The 21,296-nt window shown below is 40.0% G+C and overlaps 1 protein-coding gene across 1 annotated transcript in view; it reads left to right on the forward strand.

Moving 5' to 3' along the window:
• CAMKMT (calmodulin-lysine N-methyltransferase) overlaps positions 1–21,296 on the forward strand; it is a 241,479-nt gene that overhangs the window by 197,283 nt on the left and 22,900 nt on the right. Inside the window, 4 exon segments of the mRNA XM_084901537.1 lie at positions 4,213–4,273; positions 6,312–6,366; positions 7,439–7,502; positions 15,046–15,112. Coding sequence (XP_084757663.1) covers positions 4,213–4,273; positions 6,312–6,366; positions 7,439–7,502; positions 15,046–15,112 — 247 coding nt within the window.

The following is a 21,296-nucleotide window of genomic DNA, read 5'->3' on the forward strand; positions in this document are numbered from 1 at the left end:
AAATTTAAGTAGTTTGTCCAAGGTGATGTAACCATAAGAGCTGATATTCAAGCTGAACTCCGTCTAACTTCAAAGCATGGTTTTCTGTTATAGCTTTTTTTTTTTTTGGCCTAAAGTCTTCCTAGTATAATCTACCCCTAGTATTTTGCAGAAGCTCAGAAAGGCTAAATTATTTTCCAATATAGTGTCAGAACTATAATCAGAACATAGACACCTAGTGAGTGTTTTTGCACCATGAATTCAGCGCCCCCCCCCACCCCGGTTCATATAAAATCTATATGCTTGTGCTGTGTATCATCCACCCACTTATTAATGCCATAAACCTAAGTCATACTTGACACCTCCCTCTCTCTTACCACTCTCTTCCTCTAATCTACACAAATAAAAGAGAAACATGCAAATTTACCATCACTCTGCTACACCCACCAGCCAATCAGGAGCAAATTAACCCAACAAAGATGGCAGTGGCCACAGAGCTGGAGTGAGCAGGAGGCTTGGTTTCCCCCAGTGATGGAGGAAGCCAAGCTTCCCACCCACCCTGGCCAGCCCTGGCCTCCGCTCAAGTCTATAAAGTTTAAATTATAGAAGATAAATAAATCCTAGATACCTGCTTCCAGTTAGCCCTGGCCTCTGCTCAAGGAGGTGCTAAAAAAGAAAATAAAATAAAAAAGAAAAGGAAAAAAAGAGGGGCTGGGATCTTGGGTCACCGGGGTGTGTGGCCAGCCTGCAAACAGCCATCAGCCCCTCACCCAGGCTGGCCACACCCCCATGGCCCGATCCCTGTAAACAGGCAGTTGAATATCCCTCAAGGGGGTCCCAGATTGGAGAGGGTGTAGGCTGGGCTGAGGGACACTACCCCCCCACCACCCACACACACACACTAATTTCATGCACCAGGCCTCTAGTTCATTATAAAACCTTGCTAGTGTACCTTTTAAAGATAGCACATATCTTTCCACTTTTCTTCTTGTCCTCTATCACCCAAGCCACCACCCACACTCACCTATGTAATTGTAGTAGCTGCCTACCTAATTTCCCCTGCCTTTTCTTGCCCCCTTTCAATCTATTTTCTTTAGAGTAGCCAGACTTATCTTCTAAAATATAAATCTAATCATACCACTATGCTGCTTAAATTTTATTATTTATTTTGTGATGCAATTTAAAATTTTTAATATGGTCTTTGAGCTTGTGGGATCTGGCCCCTAACTACCCCTCCAGTCTCATTTTACACTACTCTCTCCCTTTCTCACTTATTGTACTGCTCCACTGACCCTATTTCCATTCCTAAGAATCAAGCTCTTCAAAGTTTTAATTCATGAGGCCCCTCTTCTCTGGGCCATCTCCTCTATCCCTGTCTCCCTTTTTCTCTTCTACTTACCTCTTCATCCTCTAGGTCCCAGCTTACATTCCATTTCTACAGGTAAGCATTCTCTGATGCACTCCTCCCAACTTCCCCTCTGACCAGGTCAAGTCCTTTATGAAATGTTCTCAGAAGTACCATCAATTTTTCCCACATGGCATTTATTACAATTATAATTAGGCATGTCATTTGTGTAATTATTTAATTAATGTCTCCTCACTAATAGACTGAAGCTCGAGTGACCATGCTGTATTCCACAGAGACATAATAAATGCCACATAAAAATTTATGGAGCATTCTATAGTTCCTTGGATGAAATATCAATGAAAATGTAGAAATGTTTAAGGAAAAGGAGACAGAATGTAAACACTAAAAACAGTCCAAAAGACTTACTTACCCATTCCAGCATCAGCAGCTTTCCCTTTCAGTAACATCCATCAGTGCATTCCTTTTCTCAGAAGAACCAACAGCTTCCCTAAGAGGGTGTTGGCCTCTCCAGTTGAGCCTCAGATTTGAGAGAGGCCTTTCTCCTGCCAGCTTTGCTGAGTAGAGTAATCTTGGTTAAAGGTCCTTACTTTTCATCACTTTGAATATTTCATGTCACTCCCTTCTGACCTGCAAAGTTTCTGTTGAGAAATCAGTTGAGAGTCATATGGTCACTTCCTTATAGATAACCAACTGCTCTTCTCTTGCTGCTTTTAAGATTCTCTCTTTTTCTTTAACCTTTTGCATTTTAATTATGATGTGTCTTGATGTGGGGTTCATCTCACTTGGGATTCTGCGCTTCCTGGACTTGTATGTCTATTTCCTTCACCAAGTTAGGGAAATTTTGTCATTACTTTTTCAAACAGTTTTTCAATTTCTTGCTCTTTCTCTTCTCCTTCTTGCACCTGCATGATGTGAAAGTTGGTACGCTTGCAGTTGTCCTGGAGGCTTCTTACACTATTTTCACTTTTGGGGAGGTGATTCTTTTTTCTTTTTGCTATTCTGATTGGGTATTTTTTGCTTCCTTATATTCCTAATTGCTGATTTGATTCTCTATTTCATTTTAAGGAATTTTTTTATTGTTTGATTTTAGAGAGAGGGCATGTGAAAGACAGAAACATCTATTTGTTGTTCCACTTATTTATGTGCTCATTGATTGATCCTTGCATGTGCTCTGACCAGGATCAAACCTGCACCCTTGGTGAATCAGGATGATGCTCTAACCAACTGAGCTACCCAACCAGGGCTGAGACTTTGCTGCAGCAAATGCTCTATGGGGTCATCTCTTTGCAGTTCATATATTTACCCATTAATTCTTTTAAGATTTTACTTACCAATTTTTGACATCCTTTTCTCTGACATGCCAGATTTCTTAACTCCTCAAAGCTAGAGATGCATCTGGGAGAAGAAAAAAAAATTAAATGTTAGGTGTTTCACTTTTGCATCAAGACCTATTACAAGAGAGCTTAGAACTAAGTGAACACTCACTACTCTTTCCCAGGACTGCACAGCCATGCAGGATGCTGGTGCCCTGCCTGATCTTTGAGTCTGACCATTATATAAAAAGCCAGGGGCCGTCACGACTGAAACAGCCAGACAGATGATGGAACAGCAGGCTGCATGGGGTGACCAGGCTGGCAGGGGGGTTAGTGAGGGATGACCAAATGACTGAACAGCAGGCTGCGTGGGGCAACCAGGCTGGCAGGAGGGGGGGCAGTTGGGAGTAACCATGCCAGTGAAGGGGGGAGCCATTGGGGACGATCAGGCTGGCAGTCAGAGGTGGTTAAGGGTGATCAGGCTGGCAGGGGGGGGAAATTAGGGGTGATCAGGCAGGCAGGTGAGCAGTTAGGAGTCAGCAGTCCTGGATTGTGAGAGGGATGTCTGACTGCTGGCAGTCGGACATCCCTTGAGGGGTCCTGGATTGGAGAGGGTGCAGGCTGGGCTGAGGGGATCCCCTTCCATGCATGAATTTTGTGCATTGAGTAATTTTTATAAGGCTATTATTTATTTAAATAATAAGGCTATTGTTTATTCCGATTATTACAGTCATACATATGTATTATAAAAATTTTGGGAAACATAAAAGTATAAAGGGAAACTTAACTGTGATAACTACTAGGAACTGTAATTTCCTAACATGTTTGTCTCCTCTTTAAGCAATTCATATACATTCATGAATACTACTTAAGTCTTTTAAATAAATAATTTATAGATGATGATTTTAGAAAATGCCCATCCATGGAATTTAGTTGAAAGGGTTATTGTTAAATTTAATGAGGTACCAAAGTTGGAAAATTTTAAATTTCTTAATTTTATGCTCCAGTTTGATTTTTATTAATTAGAGAAAGGGTAAAACTGTGCATATTTTTAAAAATTAGTATGGAATCAAACAAAAAGGTATAATGACCGCAGTGGTTTTATTTGCTCCTGTAAGTGATTTTTCCATTTATTGTTGCCTAACATAAGTTGCATAGACAGCAGGTCTTTCACTGATGCTTATGAATTGAAGAAGAAGGTTCTTGTGCACAACACTAGGATCTCCCTGAAATCCCATTAAAATTTAACTTTTGATATTTGAAATTTGGCTATTATTGTTTTTGCTGTTTTGTTGTGATTGACATTTAGTAAAATTAATTTAGACTATTGTACCGTTTTCCTGAGTTATAAATCTTACCATCATAAAATCAACAACCAAAGAAACTCATGTGATATAATGCTACTAATAATTGTGTTACATTTGTTTAAAGTCAACATGGCTTACACGGAACATAATTTTTAAAAGCCATTTCTTAAGGGCATGACTACAAAGAATGAGTATAGAAGAGACTTCTATAATAACAAAAGGTGTATGCCCTTGTGTTTTTCAGGCATCTGGCCGGCTGAAGAGGTTTTGGCTTACTACTGCCTCAAGCACAGTGAGATATTCAGGTACAAAGCTGCACTGAAAAATACTTTTCTCCCCCAGCTCATGATGGGTATTATATCTGCATGTTAAAGATTGTTATGATTACACTCTTCAAATCAAATTGTTTAAAAGATAAGAAAAGAAGAGAAAGAGAGAGTAAAAGAAAACAGAAAGGGGAAAAAGTTCTTGGCGAAACATGTTGCTTCTAAAAAAAAATCTGAATTGCCTTTGGGTACTAATATTGCACAGCAAGCTTTTTGCTATATGTCAAAAGCTTTTGATTTTCACTCAAGGCTTTTTATTTCACTTTGATTTTGGGGAAACAAAAGTGAAGCTCCAATCAATCCTTACTGATTGTAAAGGTCAAAAAAAAAAAACACAAAAAAACAAAAAACAAAAAACCCCACAAAGACAATAAAGACTTTCTTTAAACTTCTGCCAGAGAAGTCACTACAGAATTTTTAATAAATAGATATCCCACAGCTATTATGTAAGGGTGCCATCCCACCCCTGGTTTGTAAAGGTGTTTTGTATACTAACAACGTGCATTTATAAAATATAGTAGTAATGCATAGTAATTACAGATTCATGCTACAGAAATAAATGTTTTCAACTGTCAGTGTGCATTATAGATCCAACCCATGCATGAGATTTACAAAAAAGAAAAAAACAAAAAACAACACCTTCTTTTATTTGAAAATTATAAAGATGTTTGGTAGACCCAGAAAATAAAGGTTTTTCATTTTAAATCTCATTTTATAGAAGTCATCCAGCAGAAGCTTCCTGAATAGCCCATTATGATTCCAGACAAGCTGTTAGAGATCATGGCGTGTGTGTTTTAGCAATATGTACTTACAAGGCTGGGTCAATAATGTATATTTTTTGAAGTTCAATGGGTCTATATTTACCAACTAGACTGTAATTGCTTTGAACAACTAAATGCCCATTAAGTGTATTTTGGACTATGAATGTTCTTGTTTGGCTTTTTCTCCTCCCCTTCCCTCTCTTTCCACCTCTCCCTCCCTTTTAGTGCTGCTTCCCACCCCACTCCCCGCCCCCCTCGCCCTTTGGGTGAGGTAATAAACTTCCCAAACTGCAATGAAGAAACAATCTTAAGAATCTAAACATGTAGAATAAAAAAAAACAGGGCGGTATTGAATTTGGGCTGCAGAGCTGCCTGCCCTGAACGCCTGGCATTTGCTCATCTCGCTGTGCTTCAGCTTGACTGGAGCTCCAATCAGCGGGCAGGGGGCCGGGGCGAGGACGTCCCCTGTGGAGCACTGATATTTAGGCACAAAGAGGAAGGTAAGTGCAGAGTGCCACGTTAGCCTTGTCAGCTTTAAGTTGGAGCCGCTCTCCTTGGGAGCGGCGAGCAACGAAGTCAGCGCCCAGTCATTACTTTAGCTGGGTTTGCTGGCTTCACCATATTATGTCCCCGCATTGTTTATTCACTGTGTTGCATCGGGGTCAATTGTGACTTAAGTGTTAATTGCTAAATGCTCTTTGTGTAATTGTTCTTTATGGGGGCGGTTCAGTTTTCCCAAATGTTTTGGTTTGTTTTACATTATTTTTTTTTTCTTCTAAATTCAAGATTGCATTTATTTTGTGTGTGTGTGTGTGTGACTATAATATAGGTCTAGACACACTCAGATATATTCTTCATTTACTTGTCTAACTGTTTTTGAAGGAGTGAATGTGGATTAACAGTGTTACCCTTTCCTGACAATTATCTTTCGCTACTCTAGCTAGTTTAGTCCTAAAAGACAGCGCCATTGACAAGGGGAAAAAAGGGAACCTTCTCAGATTTTTCAGCTCAGCGGTGGCAATGTTGCAGTGAACACTAATGAGGGGACCCCCGCTGGGTTGCCTGCTTTGTGACTTTTCTATTTCATAATTATTTTTAAAACGCAAAACGACATGAGGTAGCCCAGTCATGTCTCCGCAACTTCCTGGTAGCGCCGTCCTTCCTGCAGATGGCAATTTGTTCTTGTAACATATATATCTCTGTGACCATTTTCATCTCATTTGTATGGGTTCTACCATTTCTTTTCTCTCTTTCAGGGACCTTGCTGTGTGTGAGCTAGGGGGTGGCATGACATGCTTGGCTGGGCTCATGGTAGGTCTTTTCTCAATTCCAATCTCATTCAGAGGGAGGAACAATAGGAAAAATGTTCCAGGGCCTCCAACTGCTGGGTCAGAGAACCGTCAACAGCGTCAGCTGCGGTCAAGCTGCCGGGTCTTGAGAGACCTTCTAGATTGACTTACTTTCGGATCATATTGATTTTTTATGGCTGCCTCGATGAGCAGAAACATTTTACCTCCGTGAGTCGATATCGCTTGTCGCGACATTCCAGGCCTCTCGCAGTCTTTCTTTGCCATAGCGAAAGCATTTTCCCCCCCTCCCCTTTCAGATTATAGTCCCATTTGCTAAGATACAGGAATAGCCCGGCGAATCACAGTTGGAGCACCATGATATAGCTGCTAATGTTTTGCCTGCATTATTACACCAACAAACATGATCCAGAGCGCTCCGTAATTAGATTCTTTTGAATTAGATTGGCCATTCAGGAACGTTGTTCCCCATTCTCTGGGTTCTGAGTCATGTATTCAGGAGATACTATGTAGCGGCACAGTGCATTAGACAAGTTTTTATGTCTCTACAAATAAAAGCATATTGTTACCCTGATTGGCATTTGACAAACCTGTCGCTCTCGCACAATGTGTCGAGGTTACAGCCCAATGTGCGAGCATGTCAAAGCTCACAAAAAAATTACCCTCACAAAGCCATCTGCCTGCAATGCAAAGTTATATGAAGGGCATCAGGCAGTCAGAGAGAAGCAGGCTGAAAGGCAGAGTGACAGCCTCGTATGATGGCTCCACTAGATAAACAGAAGCCCACAAATGAAAGCCTCTCAGAATACCATCATCCGCTGTCACAATGCAATTACCGAACAGAATGATAGCAAGATAGAGGCTCCCACAAATGGAATGATAAAAGTATTGACTGATTTGATTGAATGATTAAAATAATGCAGACATAAAATGAAAAAAGATTGAAGATTGTTACAGAGAAATAGGTGAGGAAGCATGATACTGAAGGCTTGTCACTCCTGTCTTCACTTCCACACAGACAAGCATATTTGCTCATTGTTTGCTGTGTTCCTTTTTTTTTTTTTTTTCTTTTCCAGGTTGCTATTTCTGCAGATGTCAAAGAAGTTCTGTTAACTGATGGGAATGAAAAGGCCATCAGAAGTATCCTTATTCAGATAGGAAACGGGGTTTGGTGCGTTCTTTCCTCCCTCCACCCCTAACCGCCTCCAGGAACAATTGATATAAAGGAAGACAGCATGGGGTATTATAAAAGAGTTTCTCCCATACATATGATAAGTAATTAAGAAAAAGTAGAACTATATGGAGTTCATGGGGCAAGATGAAGCGTTTTTTATTTTGATAGATTTGAATGGTCACTTCTTAAAGGAGCCTATGATTTGTGGACTATTCAAGGCAGGAAGAACATTTGTTTCCAAATAATTTTCAGGCATTCTTGTTTTTTTTTTATTTTTATTTCCATTGAAATTTGCCGGCAAAAGATAAATGATTTAAAATTTATGACATTGGCTGTTGCACACAAAAATTAGCTTCCAAGTTCATGTTCATCTTTACCTTTCTTGTGTTTGATCGTGCACGTCTGTGCCATGTAATATCATGCCTACTCTAATTTTTGAGGGTTTACTTCTATCTCCTCGCTGAAAAACAGCTAGCATGTTTTCATCATTTCCTTTTATTTAGGATTATAAAAGCTATCTCTTTTTCCCTGCCATGCTATTACAGTTCAAACCTCATTCTATTAGATTATGCTTTACTAATATGTACACAGAGTTCATGAAAATTGAACTGTACTTTAACTAAGAAAGCAAGCATAATTTGTAGCTACTTTAGCAATCGAGCTGATTTGCTCAGGGGCAGTTAACAGCCGTTAGAAATTGAGAGGAAAAGTGGAAGACGTGTTTGCTTTGGGTTTTTGGTGTGCCTTCCATTTACATTCTGAAGAAGGTAATCTCCTTATTTGAATTCGAGACTCCTAAAATGTCAAAGCAGGCCTGATTTTTTGTGTGTGTGGCATCTTACGTAAAGCCTTTTTAAAAATTATTTTCTTTTGCTACCTCCACTCTGTAATATTTTTTTTGAAAATAAAATTTGCAGCAGCTCCATCAGGTTGCTCCGAAAGGAGGAAGGAGGTACCAGAAGCACAGTAGCTGATATTGTGCAGCCGCACTTGTGAGCCCCACCCTGCTAATTGCCTGACAGACTTTAAAAAAAAAAAAATTTTTTTCAGGAAGGAAAAACAGCCAATCACAGGCTTGGCCTTTCACACAAGGGAAAGAGATCACAAAAGGTGCTTCCTTTTTTAAAATGCAGGATTTTAATCATGATCTTCAGGCTGTCGCAAGTTTCTCAAAATATTCCTGCAGATGAGCCCATGTTGTTCATTCACTCTGCTTTTATTCTGGGTTATTCTGTGCACGCTATCATTTCCCTGTGCTCCTCCTCCGCATGTCAGGGAACACAGAGCGAGAGAGGGAGTCAGGTATGCCTCCGGCTCAGCCCCAGCGGATCTGTGCTTCCAGGGGTGAAAAGCCGGGGGCAGGGTTCTTGGGCAAGAGATGGTCATTTTGGCCACAGAAACTTTCAGCTTGGGCCCAGCAACCTGAGGGTGTCCTGAAGTCAGCAGGTGTCTCATTTAACAGGCTCAGGAACCAATTAGAACTTTTAACCAACTCTGGGAAGCATCTGTAGCCCGCATGTAAATTTAGTGACACTAGAATCAGGATCGAGCTCCACTGCAGAGCTTTCAAAGAAAAGAAGCAGCACTAAGTCAGTAATTAACGCACCTCTGCTTTAAAACAGCAAAGATGCCAGGCCGGCTCCTGAAATCAGAGAGGAAATCTCAGATTCTGCATTCACCCTGCCGGCCTTTCAAAGAAATGATTGGTGCAGCCCCCTCCCAAGAAAATGGATTTTTAACATTTGGTCCTCAGAAGCTCAGCCCTGAGAGTGCTTTATTGTGCCAGGGTTTACAATGGGTTTAATATAGCGGGGTGCCAGAGGGCAGGAGGGGCGGGACTCTACAATGTAGATAAAGTAGGGCCTTTCAGGATGCAGACCCAAACGGGCAGTGTTTTATTGCATCTCTCGGGACCTTCCTAGTACAGTGCAGTTTCTGTCATGCCGTTTGTTCTATGTTTGTGTGCATCTTTCTGTGGTAAATAGATCTAATTTTTTTTTTAATTAAAAGAAACAAGCATGCATCAAGCCTTAAAAAACTGGCAATGTGTTTTTCCTGCTCTTAATATTAATGATATCCTGACTTGCTCACAGAGCTTACAGCTGGCATTCATCCTGAGCAGTTTTGCTGAGGGAGGTTAATATGAGTGGGAAAAAAAATTTTTTTTTTCTATGTGTGTGCCCATTTTCTGTTAGAATGACTAATTCACTGAATCACATGCTGTGGATGCATATGGATTGAAACAGACTCATTTAAAAATTACTGTTTACATCTTTCCTTTAAAATTTTAGGAAGCCTAAATTATATAGCAGTGGTAGGATATTATTCAAAAATTACTTTCTATAAAGTAAAAGTGGATGTCAACCAAAAAAAAAAAAAAATCAAAAGTGGGGGAGAAACATTGCCAGAAGCCAGAAAAAATCTCTAAGCAAAGCTGCTAATTATTCTTAATGGGCAAGATGAGCACATTAAGAAACAAATGAATACATCAGGGAAATGTAATTGAAAGTCGACCTGGCAATTGCGCATCACATCTGAGTATTGGCCTGTATATTATTCTCATCTTTTAAAAAATTATTTCTGTTGTTCTTGTCATCTGAATTTAATAAATCTAGCTGAGCCTTACTTCCTAGTCTCTTACTCTTCTAACATTCTGATTCTTACCTTTTTAAAAAAAAAAAAAAATAGGGCATTTTCTGATATTTTCTTTTTATCTTCTGTTATTTCTGATTTTTAAATATGTGAGGTAATGAAAGGATGTGTTGTTATGAATCTTTATATCATAGAAACACATCAACCAGTTGTGAGGTTATTTTATTCACTATCTTCCTAACATGTATCAAGTGGATTAGCTGTATCTTCTAGAGCAGTGGTCGCCAACCTTTGGGACCTCACGGACCACTAGTGGTCCACCGACTGCCCGGTGGCAACCACTGTCTAGAGCTCTCTACCTTGACCTGGAAAGCTAGATGTCGATTTGAGATTTATTAAACAGAGATAGCTGAAAAGAGGTGAAGGCTTAAGGTATAAGCGAATGTTGTAAGTCTGAACATTTTCGCAGACTCCTGGGTGGATGTCTCCGAGGCTCTCCGTGGTCCTTACACTACAGAATCCCCTACCTCAGAGGGCCTCTCCTTACTGATGCCGTCATTTAGCTGTACCCAGAGAGAACAAAGGATAAGTTAGAAAATAGCATCATTTGGTTCATCCATTTCTCAAATTTATCTTTGTCTTTGGTGCTGCCCTTTTAGTGTAATTAAGAATTCTCCAAGTGCCCACAGATAATAATTACTCCTTAAAATTTGTAGCTGGCGATGGCAATGACATAAGAATAGAGGAGAGAAAGGATATATTGAGTTATTATTATGCTAAGCTTCTTCCAAATCATAATGAATACAAATACAACATCTAAAGGAGAGCAGCCCTCACTACTCACCCAATGCAAGCACCCCTCCTCAGTAAACATCAAGTTGTCATCTGCAGCATCTGGCAATGCTTGGGGACACATTTGCTGTGCCCCTGACCCAAGCATCTCATCCCCACGGAGTGCACAGTCTGGATCATGATCTCAAACTTAAGATTCTTCCAAATTTGGTTAATTTCATGTCCATTTTAGAGGATACCCCTGGCTTACCATTATTTTAAAAGAATCCCTGGTTTAAGGCATTGATCAGTGAAGCTGCACGTGGACTGTGCAGCCTGATTGGGGAGAGTTGGGACCTTGGGAATGCCGGGCCCTCCTTCTCCATCCAGACCTCTCCTGCAATACCCACGCCAGCTGAACTATTGACACCAGCATTCCTGTTTACAAGATGAGTCATAAATGGAGTTCTGTGTGCCTCATACTGGGCAAGAACTCAAGAAGTAGCTTTGAAACTTGATTTTTAGTTAATTAATTAAAATTAATTCAACCAGCATTAATTGCAGGCATTTCAGGTGCTCAAGAGACAGCAGAGGACAAGACAGACCAAGTTCCTGTCTTTGTGGGTTACAGGCTACGCCTTGGCTAGAGCACATTTATACATGTAAATCTACAGGGCAGAAGTTCTTGGATTCCCTCCAGTTATTAGAATTCTACAATATAAATGTTCACTTAATTGACTCTGAGTGGCAGGGAAAGAAGGTAAAGCTTAATTGCCAAATCTCATTTGAGTTACAATCACCAGCCTCTTCATCGCTCCAAAGCTTTTACTTGAATTATTGGAAAAGATAATGAATTGACATGAATTAGGCACCTACTATGTGTCAGGTTCCTCGTATGTGACCCATTAAGCCTATAGATGAGGGATCATCATTCCTGTTTTTGAGATGGAGCTCAGGGAGGTTAATTGACTCACGTTTGCACAGCCACTGAGAATCGGAACCAGCACTAGAAGCCAGGGTCAGTTGACTTCAAAGTGCATTTTTCTCCCATTAAACAACTCTCTTTACCAAAAGCTAGGATGCTTGGATGAAGGTCCTCTTGCATTTCCTCATTGCCCTCTGCAAGAAAAGTTCTCTCATCCATAAACCACAGTTGACATTGCTAAAAGAGTTCAGATCACGTCTATGCCATCTTCTCAATTCATGTGAGTAATAAGCTCACTTAGGAATATTTTGCGACCTTTAAATTAGCAAATATTGCCACATCAAGTAATTTTAAAAACTTTAGAAATAAAAATAAACAGGGTTTACATAATAATTTCATAGTTTCCTGCTCTCACCTTTGATGTCCCAGTGAAAAAATAAAGGAAACATGAGCCAAGAAAGTAATGCCTTGTGAAACTCAATGTTCTTTTTCAAATGCTTTCTTGTTTAAACAACAATACCAATTCTCCAGAATGTATATGTGACTACTGATAAATATAGCAACCACTAATTGCAGAAGGAGATTAATATTTTAAATAATATCATGTATAATATGTAACATAATTTGTTGAAATAAGTGGAATTATTATGCAAAAATATAATTTTAAGAATAAAAATCAACTGAAGCAAAATTATAATGGAGCCCTACTCCTAAACTTTGCTTCATTTGAGAAGAACATGTGGACCTAGAATCCTGGCCTCCTTTTAGCCACAAGCATGTGTCCTCTGGCTCTGGAAGTCTGCTTGCCCAGGCAAGGCAATTGGAGGTGATTACTCTGCATCCATTGAACCAGAAATCTCTCTGATTTCTCAATTTGAAGCCTAGCATTTCCCATGCTGACAACCCAATGTGATTTTTCCCAGGGCCCTCCTGGAGATGGTGTTGTGTGATGTAAATGACCAAGCACCTCCCACTGAAGTCTCCCAGAAGGTGGGTGCAGTTTAGAAAACATGATTGGGTCCATCCTGTTCAGAACTGTCCCAGATGGACTAACTCCATTGGATTGAGTTTCCTTTATTATGCTGAGGTGACACAGAAGAAAGGCAATATTTATTATTGGGCACAGTGCCAACTAGAGGAACCACCCAGAAACCCCATCTAAAGTAAAGGGTAGGGATCAGAATGTCAGAATCTCTCTCTTAAGGTAGTATTTTTACACACGATTGACATTTTTTTTCTAAATCAAGTATATTTTCTTCCCAGTTCTAAAAATAAAGCAGCCTAAATACTGCTGTGAATTTTTTCATTAAAAAAAAATTGCTCCTAGAATATAAATATATATGCTTGCTTCAGCCTGACCACCTGCAGTCACAGGTTTATAAATGGTATAAAAGTATATAGTGTTAAGATGTTTACTAAAAATTATTAATGGGTTTTCCGAGTTATATAATTTAACTTCCCTGTGACTATTTTACAAAAAGTATTACCTCCAGTAACAAAATAACATGTTTTGCTTGATAGATTAGGCATGTACTCACAGGACGCGACAGGTGTACCTGTCACATTATGGCTTGCAGTTGGCTGCCATGGAAACACTGACTAGGGTGTGGCCAGCGTGTAGGGGAGCTCAGTCAAAAACCAGTTGTCAGCTGACTACTCATTTTGTTCTCAGAATAAAGATGTCAGCTGTCCTTCTCTATAAGACATTTCACGTAGAAGACTTTCCTGAAATACTTTCTTCCTGAAATAGAACTGTAGGCCTATGTGTCATTTCAGTTAATCAAAGCAAGTAGGCAAATTAGTCTTTTTCATTTTTTTAATGAATGTAATTTAACGGTATTTAATTTGCATACAGAAAAGTTCATCCAGGAAAGAAAAAAAAAAAAGTCTGCAGTATAGCACTTTTGTAAACCTCAACAAAGCCCTTCATTAGGAGACCTAATTGATTTTTCCTCCCCACTCCAGGGGAAGAAAGCTATCGCAGTACCTGCTCATTCACTCCGAGAAGAAATGGGTGTGCCTGGTGTTTCCAGCAGAGATGTGGGTTAGAACGCCCTGTGGCTCTTTTCTTGCAGGGAGGGAGACCTGGGCCAGAGCTCACCTCCAGCACTCAGGAAATGTGTTTTTCTGAGCAATAGGGGAACATCGCTTGTCTGCTTGGTGTCCTCCCCATGGGCCCAATTTAGTTCAGCTTGCAGCCTTCGCTGGAATTATTTTATTTCTTGTTTATTTAAGCCTGCCTTATTCCAAAAGAGGGATTTTGAGGTTTCTTACAGTGACATGTAGAATATACCATATGCAATAAATGAGAAAGTGAGGGCAATTGAGAATTAGAAAGCCAAGAACACATGATGAAGCCAGGGGTGGAGGTCGGTATAGAAGATACACCCAGCAGGGAGGAGCTGCTGTGGCTGTCAGACTTGGGTCTGAGAAGCACAGGGACTAGAGCAAAAAGAGAAAGAGGAACAGTTATAAGGTTTATAGAAGTTGAAGCAAAACTAACTGTCAATCTGAAGTCTAGCGTTTCCCATGCTGACACCCAGTGTGATTTTCCCCATGGGCCCTCCTGGCGATGGTGCTGCGTGATGTAAACGACCAGCTCCCCAAAACACTTTCCAATAGACATGGCTCTTTTGGCACAAGTGCTTACACACCAGCAGATGGCCAAAGGCCGGAGCGTAAGACCATGAGGACAGTGCATCCAGGGGCCTTTCACCGGGTTGATGTTCTTTAGTAATTTATTTTCTCTCGAAGAATCTCCGGGCTTCTCTTCATCTTCCTCATCTCACTTCCTCCCAAGTCTTCTCTGCTGTTCATCCCACCCTCCCTCCTAGCTTTCACCCTGGAACGTCTCAGGAGACTGCCATTGCCCTCCCCGGTGACTGCGGACCTTTGCTTTTGAAGCGAGTGGGGCTTGTACCTAGGGGAGAGTCATCTCCCCCACCGGTGCCCACAGTGGGCCTTGCCCGGATGTTCTCTGAGTGTCCATTTCTCAGGTAACAACCCTGCAGCCCAGGGAATTCAAAGAGCTTGCCTGTGGCAAGTAATTCAACATTTGGTGGGAGGGCCAGAGCTAGAACCTTCTCTGCCTGCCTTATATAACCCTGCACCTCTTCTCTTGTCACTGACCCCCTGTCCAATAACATCCCTGTGGTTGTGGGCTTTTATTTATTTATCTTTAGTCCATTGACAGCAGAAGCTTTCTTAACTACGTCCAACAGATGTGAGAGACATCATCCAAAGGAATCAGAAGGCTGGTGTGTTTAAGACTCAGAACGTATCAAGCTGGTAAGTTACCTTCCTGCATCAACACGCTCTGGTTTAAAGTGCTTTTGTCCATACTCTGGGTGATCATTAAAAATAATAAGAGCTAACATTTAGTGAGCATTTACTATTCTAAGCATTTTATAGGTATCTTATTCGATGTTCACAAAAACCATAATGAGGCAGGCAGGTTATTCTTATTACCCTAAATAAATAGGTGAGGAAAAACTGAAGATAAACATATTGTACACTGGGTGGAAATTATGTAGGGTTGAGAGTGTACTGTGTGAGGTTGAGAGAAACCCAGCCACCTGCTTTATTTAATTATGTATTCATTGATAGACTTTTTTTCTTTTTTGGAGAGGAAAGGAAATGAAGAGAAAGAGAAGATTTGCTGTTCCACTTATTGATGCTAACACTGGTTGATTCTTGTACATGCCTTTGACGGGGAATCAAACCCGAGACCTTTCAGTCTGTGGGCCGATGCACTAACCACTGAGAAACACCCACCAGGGCCAGATATGCATTTTTCAATCCTGTATGAAAATGCTGGCTGATGGCCCAGGGAGCAGTGTGCTGTGTGTTTTTATATAAGTGAACAAACCGGTTCTGTTTCCCAGAACACCGCTGGCAGGTCCTAGAAAGAGCAATCTGCACCTGTTCCTCATTCTTAGGAGCCATTGCTTCCAGTGCAGACTCCAGGCCCTTCTGGAGAGGACTTCCTTTTTGGATGTGGTTCTCAACCTGGTCTTTTAGTTATCAATCAAATGCACACTTGCTATGTTGTCCTCATTTACATTTATGGAATGCTTCAGGTCATTTGTGAGCATTTGAGTGTATTTCAGCATATGGAATCAGGGAATAATAGATTTCAGCATCATGCTGTGAAGAGAGGTTGTGTTTTTACAAGACATAATGTTGTTTACTGGGTGTTAATAATCACTAATAAATAAACATATCTAGACTTCTAAAATGTTGCATTTTGAGAAATCAAAATGTCAAGTGTTTAACTTACGAAGTGCAATAGTATTTTCTATCATCTCTTCATAAAATAATTAAGTTACAAAAAAGAAGTAAAATGGCATTGTTCCACACAGTACATATTCAAAAAATGCTTACTACATGGCCTTTGTTTCTATTATCTGTTCTCGAAGTGCTACTTCTAAATATATTGTTCTGATATGTACCTCGTAGACATATAGTCTATATGTCAAAAAACTACTCCAAGGTAGTTTTTTTTTTGTGTGTGTGTGTGTGTGTGTCTTTATTTCATATCAACTCTGGTCAATTTCTTCCTTTTTAACCACTGCAAGCATTTTGTCCAAAATCTACCAAAGCACTTTGTCAGAAAACAGGTGAATGAGTTAGTCCTTGAAATGCCTTGATCTTTTATTAAGAAGCTACTTGACCACTTAACCTTTAAGAAGCTAAGAGGAAACTGCCAACCAGTGATGTAATAATCAGTATTCCCCTGCCATCTACTGCTTTCCCACCCATGACCAGTGCAATATGATAAAAGCCTTAGCTCCACATGAGAAGAAAGAAAAGGAAACCACTCACAAAAGAGCTAAGATATGGCACAATATTCCTTTTTTTAATGCCTCGATGCATATGCAGAATCTTTTCTCCAAATTGGAGGTGTGGGATAACAGTCGCGACAGATAACGAAGAGGTATTTACCATAGCTACAAAGCCCACATATGTGAGCCAAATATTTCTGCTATTAAAAAGCACTTCAGAGCTTGACATGAAGTTTATAACAGCTAAATGTCTCCTGTGACTTCATTTGCAAAGAAGATAAAAAAGCAAAAAGGAAAAATCATGATCTGAGAACTGGGAGCCTAGAAAATTGTGCTTTTAAAAAAAAGGAACAAAAAGCCACACAGAGGTTGGACTGGCCCTCTGAGCTCCCATTTTCACTGCCCTGACCATGTTCTCTAACGACCAGCACTCCTCCTGCCATTGAGCCTCTGCCTGCCTCTCACACAGGGCAGACCCAGATTGTGTGGGGCCTGAAACTTATGTTGAGGGCCCTCTTTAGGGTGATGAATTTGATTATACCTTGCTTTAGCAAATTTTACAGAAGCATACTACCGAGTGAACGCATTACTAGGGCTCTTCGTGGCAGTTAAGCTTCATTAGCTTCCCAGTAAATCCAGCCCTGCTCTCATAAACGCCACCAACCTTGCCCAGAATAATGCTCTTCCCTTGTCTACGTCCTTACCCCCTCTGTTCCATTGTAATCCCAGCCTGGCTGTTGCTAAATATGAAAGACCTGGTGGGAAAGCCCAGGAGCTTTAGCCCTGGCCAAAGAAGAGCTAGGGTGTTCCTGGGTGAGGCATATAGCAATGATACCTCAAAGATCTTAATACAGTTTTTTTGATGTTTCATTCATTTGTTCATCCTTGCAGCCATCCATTCATTTACCTAATATGTCCAAGGTAGTCTGCCTTTGAGAACATAAGTTGTGCGATAATCAAGAATAATTCTCGAACAAAGGAAACGGTGCTGCTAAATATAGCTAGAGATTGGTGAAAGAGCAAATGTATTTACAGCATCTCAATTGTTAGGTTTATCTGAAGCTGTCTTCCAAGCGGTGACGGTCTCATAAAGAACCATTCAGAGCTTTTGACGCCTACTTATTTCTAGGTGTTCCAGAATTAGTGAGTGGCGTCATTCTATGGGTAATATGAACAGTTACGAAATTTTTTTTTTAAATCTATTAAAAATACCCTGCTGTGATATTAAAAGTGAATTTCTACTTAAGAAAAAAGGTTATCTTTGTGTGAAAATTGCTAGTGAATTTAGGCCTGTGACTTTTATTGTTCTTTGATAAACCATTAGTCTTAGTAAACTATGGAACTTATTATAACTTTTAAGACTTTTTTATAACTCAAATTATACCTTTATGTGGGCCCCCAGGATTGACTACTGGCCCCATTGCCCTACTCCCTTTTAAGATTTATATCTTTTCGGGGGCTCATTTTCCATTAAAGGTTAAATTGGGGGGTGTGAAAAATGATTTTTAAATGGAAACCCCAACCCAGTGGGATGCAGTTGGTGGTTTTCCAGGCCTCTGCAGTCTTCTCACTTTCCTCACTCTCTTCCTTCAACCTGGCTTCCACGGCTCCCCCACGTACACCTTCTCCTTTGTCACCCAAGCCTCTTCATTCTCCTCCTAACACATTTGGTCCTTCCCACCTCTGGTCTCTGCCCATCTTATTCCCCTCCTCCTCGCCCATCCAGGTCCTTCCTTCTAGAATGTTACCATTTCCTCCTGGCTAGTCTAGCCTGCCCTCTTCTTCTTCTTCCTTCTTTTCACTTCTATTGGCCTTAGAGTAGTCCCACAGTAAAACACAGTGCATTCTCTTACTGTTCAAAGCGTGTTGTCTTTGTTTTCACGTTCACTGGTGCATCCATGTCTTGACAAGTATTTTGATCCCTTTTGCCAAGTACTGTTCCAAGTGCTATAGATTGAGTGATGAACAAGACTGAGAACGCCCATGTCTTCTTAGAATTAACATTCCAGCAAGCAAGGCAGATAATGTTTTTGAAGGCAAGGATTCTGCTTAATATGTTTTTGTATTCTCTGAAGCAATTTGTATACTTTATTCCTGTTATAGGGAAGGTTTTAAGATTTGTATTTGGAGCACCTTTTGAAAGCTAGGAATCCACTAGACTTAGGGAACCAAAACAGTTTTTAGGGGAGGAAAGGAAAGCGCTGGCGATGCAGACACCAGTTTCTATATCCGATCGCTGACTTCCATTTCAGGGTAGGGTTCTTCTCTGGCAGACACACGCAGTGTCTGTAGACAACCAGACATTGTGAGTAGGCATTTATCTGTCCTTTGTCAGGTTGAAGAGGAAGGTTAGTAGAAGGTAACTGACATAAGGAAGCTGAGGGCTCTCTTAAAGAAATGTTCTGATAAAATGCACCTATTAGTGAGTTTGCTAGAATTATGGTAACGCAATCTTGAGCACTGCTGAGAATTCTAGAGATGTCAGATATGGAAAAATGAAATTACCAAGTGTACTTTCTATGACTAACATAACATTTTTTTATTAGCTTGACACGTTTGTAGAAGGACTGATGCCCCAGCTTCTTTGCACCAAAGAAAACAACTCCCACAGGAATGTTATCCATTTTCAGATATTTTGAAAGCGTTCTTTTTTTTATTAAAATGAGGCAGATTTTAAAATATGAGACACTATTTTTTGGGGCCCTCTAAACTGCAACATTTTTAAAATTCAGACCTTTTCTTCTAGAATAACATTGTATTGACTCTTTGGACACTATGATCTCTATTCTTTAACCAGGTCAATTCTCACTACCTAAAATGGGCTAAGTTCTATTTTGATAGCAAGGTATTCAGGTTAGTCTACTGCATTCTCTGTGAAAATGTCTTCCAGTTTTAAGGAGAAAAAAAATCCACCTTCCTAGAGAGATGTTTATATCACAGAAGTTATATATCAAATAAAAATGTCTTCATTTTCAAAGGATTTTGTCACTTTTCACTGGATGAGGGGCAGTCTTAAACAAAATTTTTAAGAGTATGACCACATCATAATCTATTGTTAAAAATCATTTTTACTTTAATAATAGACATTTGTTTCATCACTTTGCTATTGCAAATAATGCTGCAGTGAAACACACCTGTACATAAACTGTTCATTTGCAAGTATGTATGCAGAGCCAATTTTTAGAAGTGGACTTTGTCTATTCATATCAAATTATGGAAAATCTGAAACTTTGTAATGTATTTTTACATCTGTTAAAGACTAGTCCCTTGCATTATTCTTTCTTGCTAGACTATTATAAAATCATGTTGGTATTTAGAGTATGCAGTATTGGCATTTTCATTGAAATATATGATTTACTACAATTTGACATCTTTATGACTTTGCGACTTCTTTTCCAAGAACAGGGTGATTTCTTCCTGGTGAAGCTGTTTTTTTAGGAGTTTCACTAGCATTTAAAATCTCCCCTCCTAACCTGTGAGGTTCAGTTGGTTGGAGTGTCATCCTGTACACACTTGTGGCTTGAATATGTGGCTAAACTACACACTCCATTCAGAGAACAACTTACTATGGAACCTCTATTTCTTGAGTGCTCTCTTTGTGCCTGCACTATGCTAGGTACACTCATACAGAATTCATTGATAGGACGTATTTATTGAACAGCTATTAGGTGTCAGGGACTGTTCTAGGCAATGAAGATACATCCTAGTACAAAACTGGTTTTTTAAAAAAAATATTTGGGGTGGCGCCGTTGTTTAGTTGGTTAAAGTGCCTGTCTGGTAAAAAAAATATTAGCCCCTATGGTGCTTATGTTCTACCTGAGAAAGAGAGAAAAAACAAAATTAATAATTCAGGCATATAGCACATTAAAGGGTAATAACCACTATAGAAAAATAAAGAGTGGGTTAAGGGTTTCAGGAGTACTGAAGTAGAAATTAATGATTGTAGTTTTTAAGCAGAATGGAAGTCTTACTTGAGAAGGTAACACATTTGAGCCAAGACTTGAAGGAGGTGAGGGAACGAGCCATGGGTTGCATGGAAGAAGAGCATTTACACAAGGGAACAGCTTATTTAAAGACCCTAAGGCAGAAGCATGCCTGGTATATTCAAAAGATCATAGAGAGACCTCTGTTGCTAGAGCAAAGACCAAGGGAAGAGTCATAGGAAATGAGGTCAGCATGGGAACTGGATTGAATAGGGTCTTGTGGGTCATTGTCAAGACTGGCTTTTACTATGAGTGGAGAGGAGCCATTAGAAGATAGTAAGAAGACAAGGTTTGTGATTTGAAATATGTTTTGCAAGGATAATTCTGGCTGCTGTCTTGAGCAGAAATTGTGGGGTGATAGGTGGAAGCAGGGAAATCTATTAAGAGACTGAACAGAAAAAAGGAGTTGGGGATATAGTCATAGTCAAGATTTTTGGCCTAAGCAGCTGGAAAGATGGGATTAACAGATGAGAAAGACTGTGCATGAAATGAATTTGGAGGGAGGACAGGGAGAGATGAGGAGGAATTTAATATTGAGCATATGAAGTTTGAGATATCAGCTAGTTTTCCAAGTGGAATTATTAAAATAGGAAGTTGGATATATGAACTTGCAGATCAGGGGACAGTCCCATGCTGATAGGGCCAGTAAAATGAAGACTGATAACTGACCCAAATTTAGCCATGTTGAGGGTGTTGGGGAGGCTT

This window comes from Pipistrellus hanaki, assembly GCF_964339955.1.
Source record: "Pipistrellus hanaki genome assembly, chromosome: 12".
Taxonomy (NCBI): Eukaryota; Metazoa; Chordata; class Mammalia; order Chiroptera; family Vespertilionidae; genus Pipistrellus; species Pipistrellus hanaki.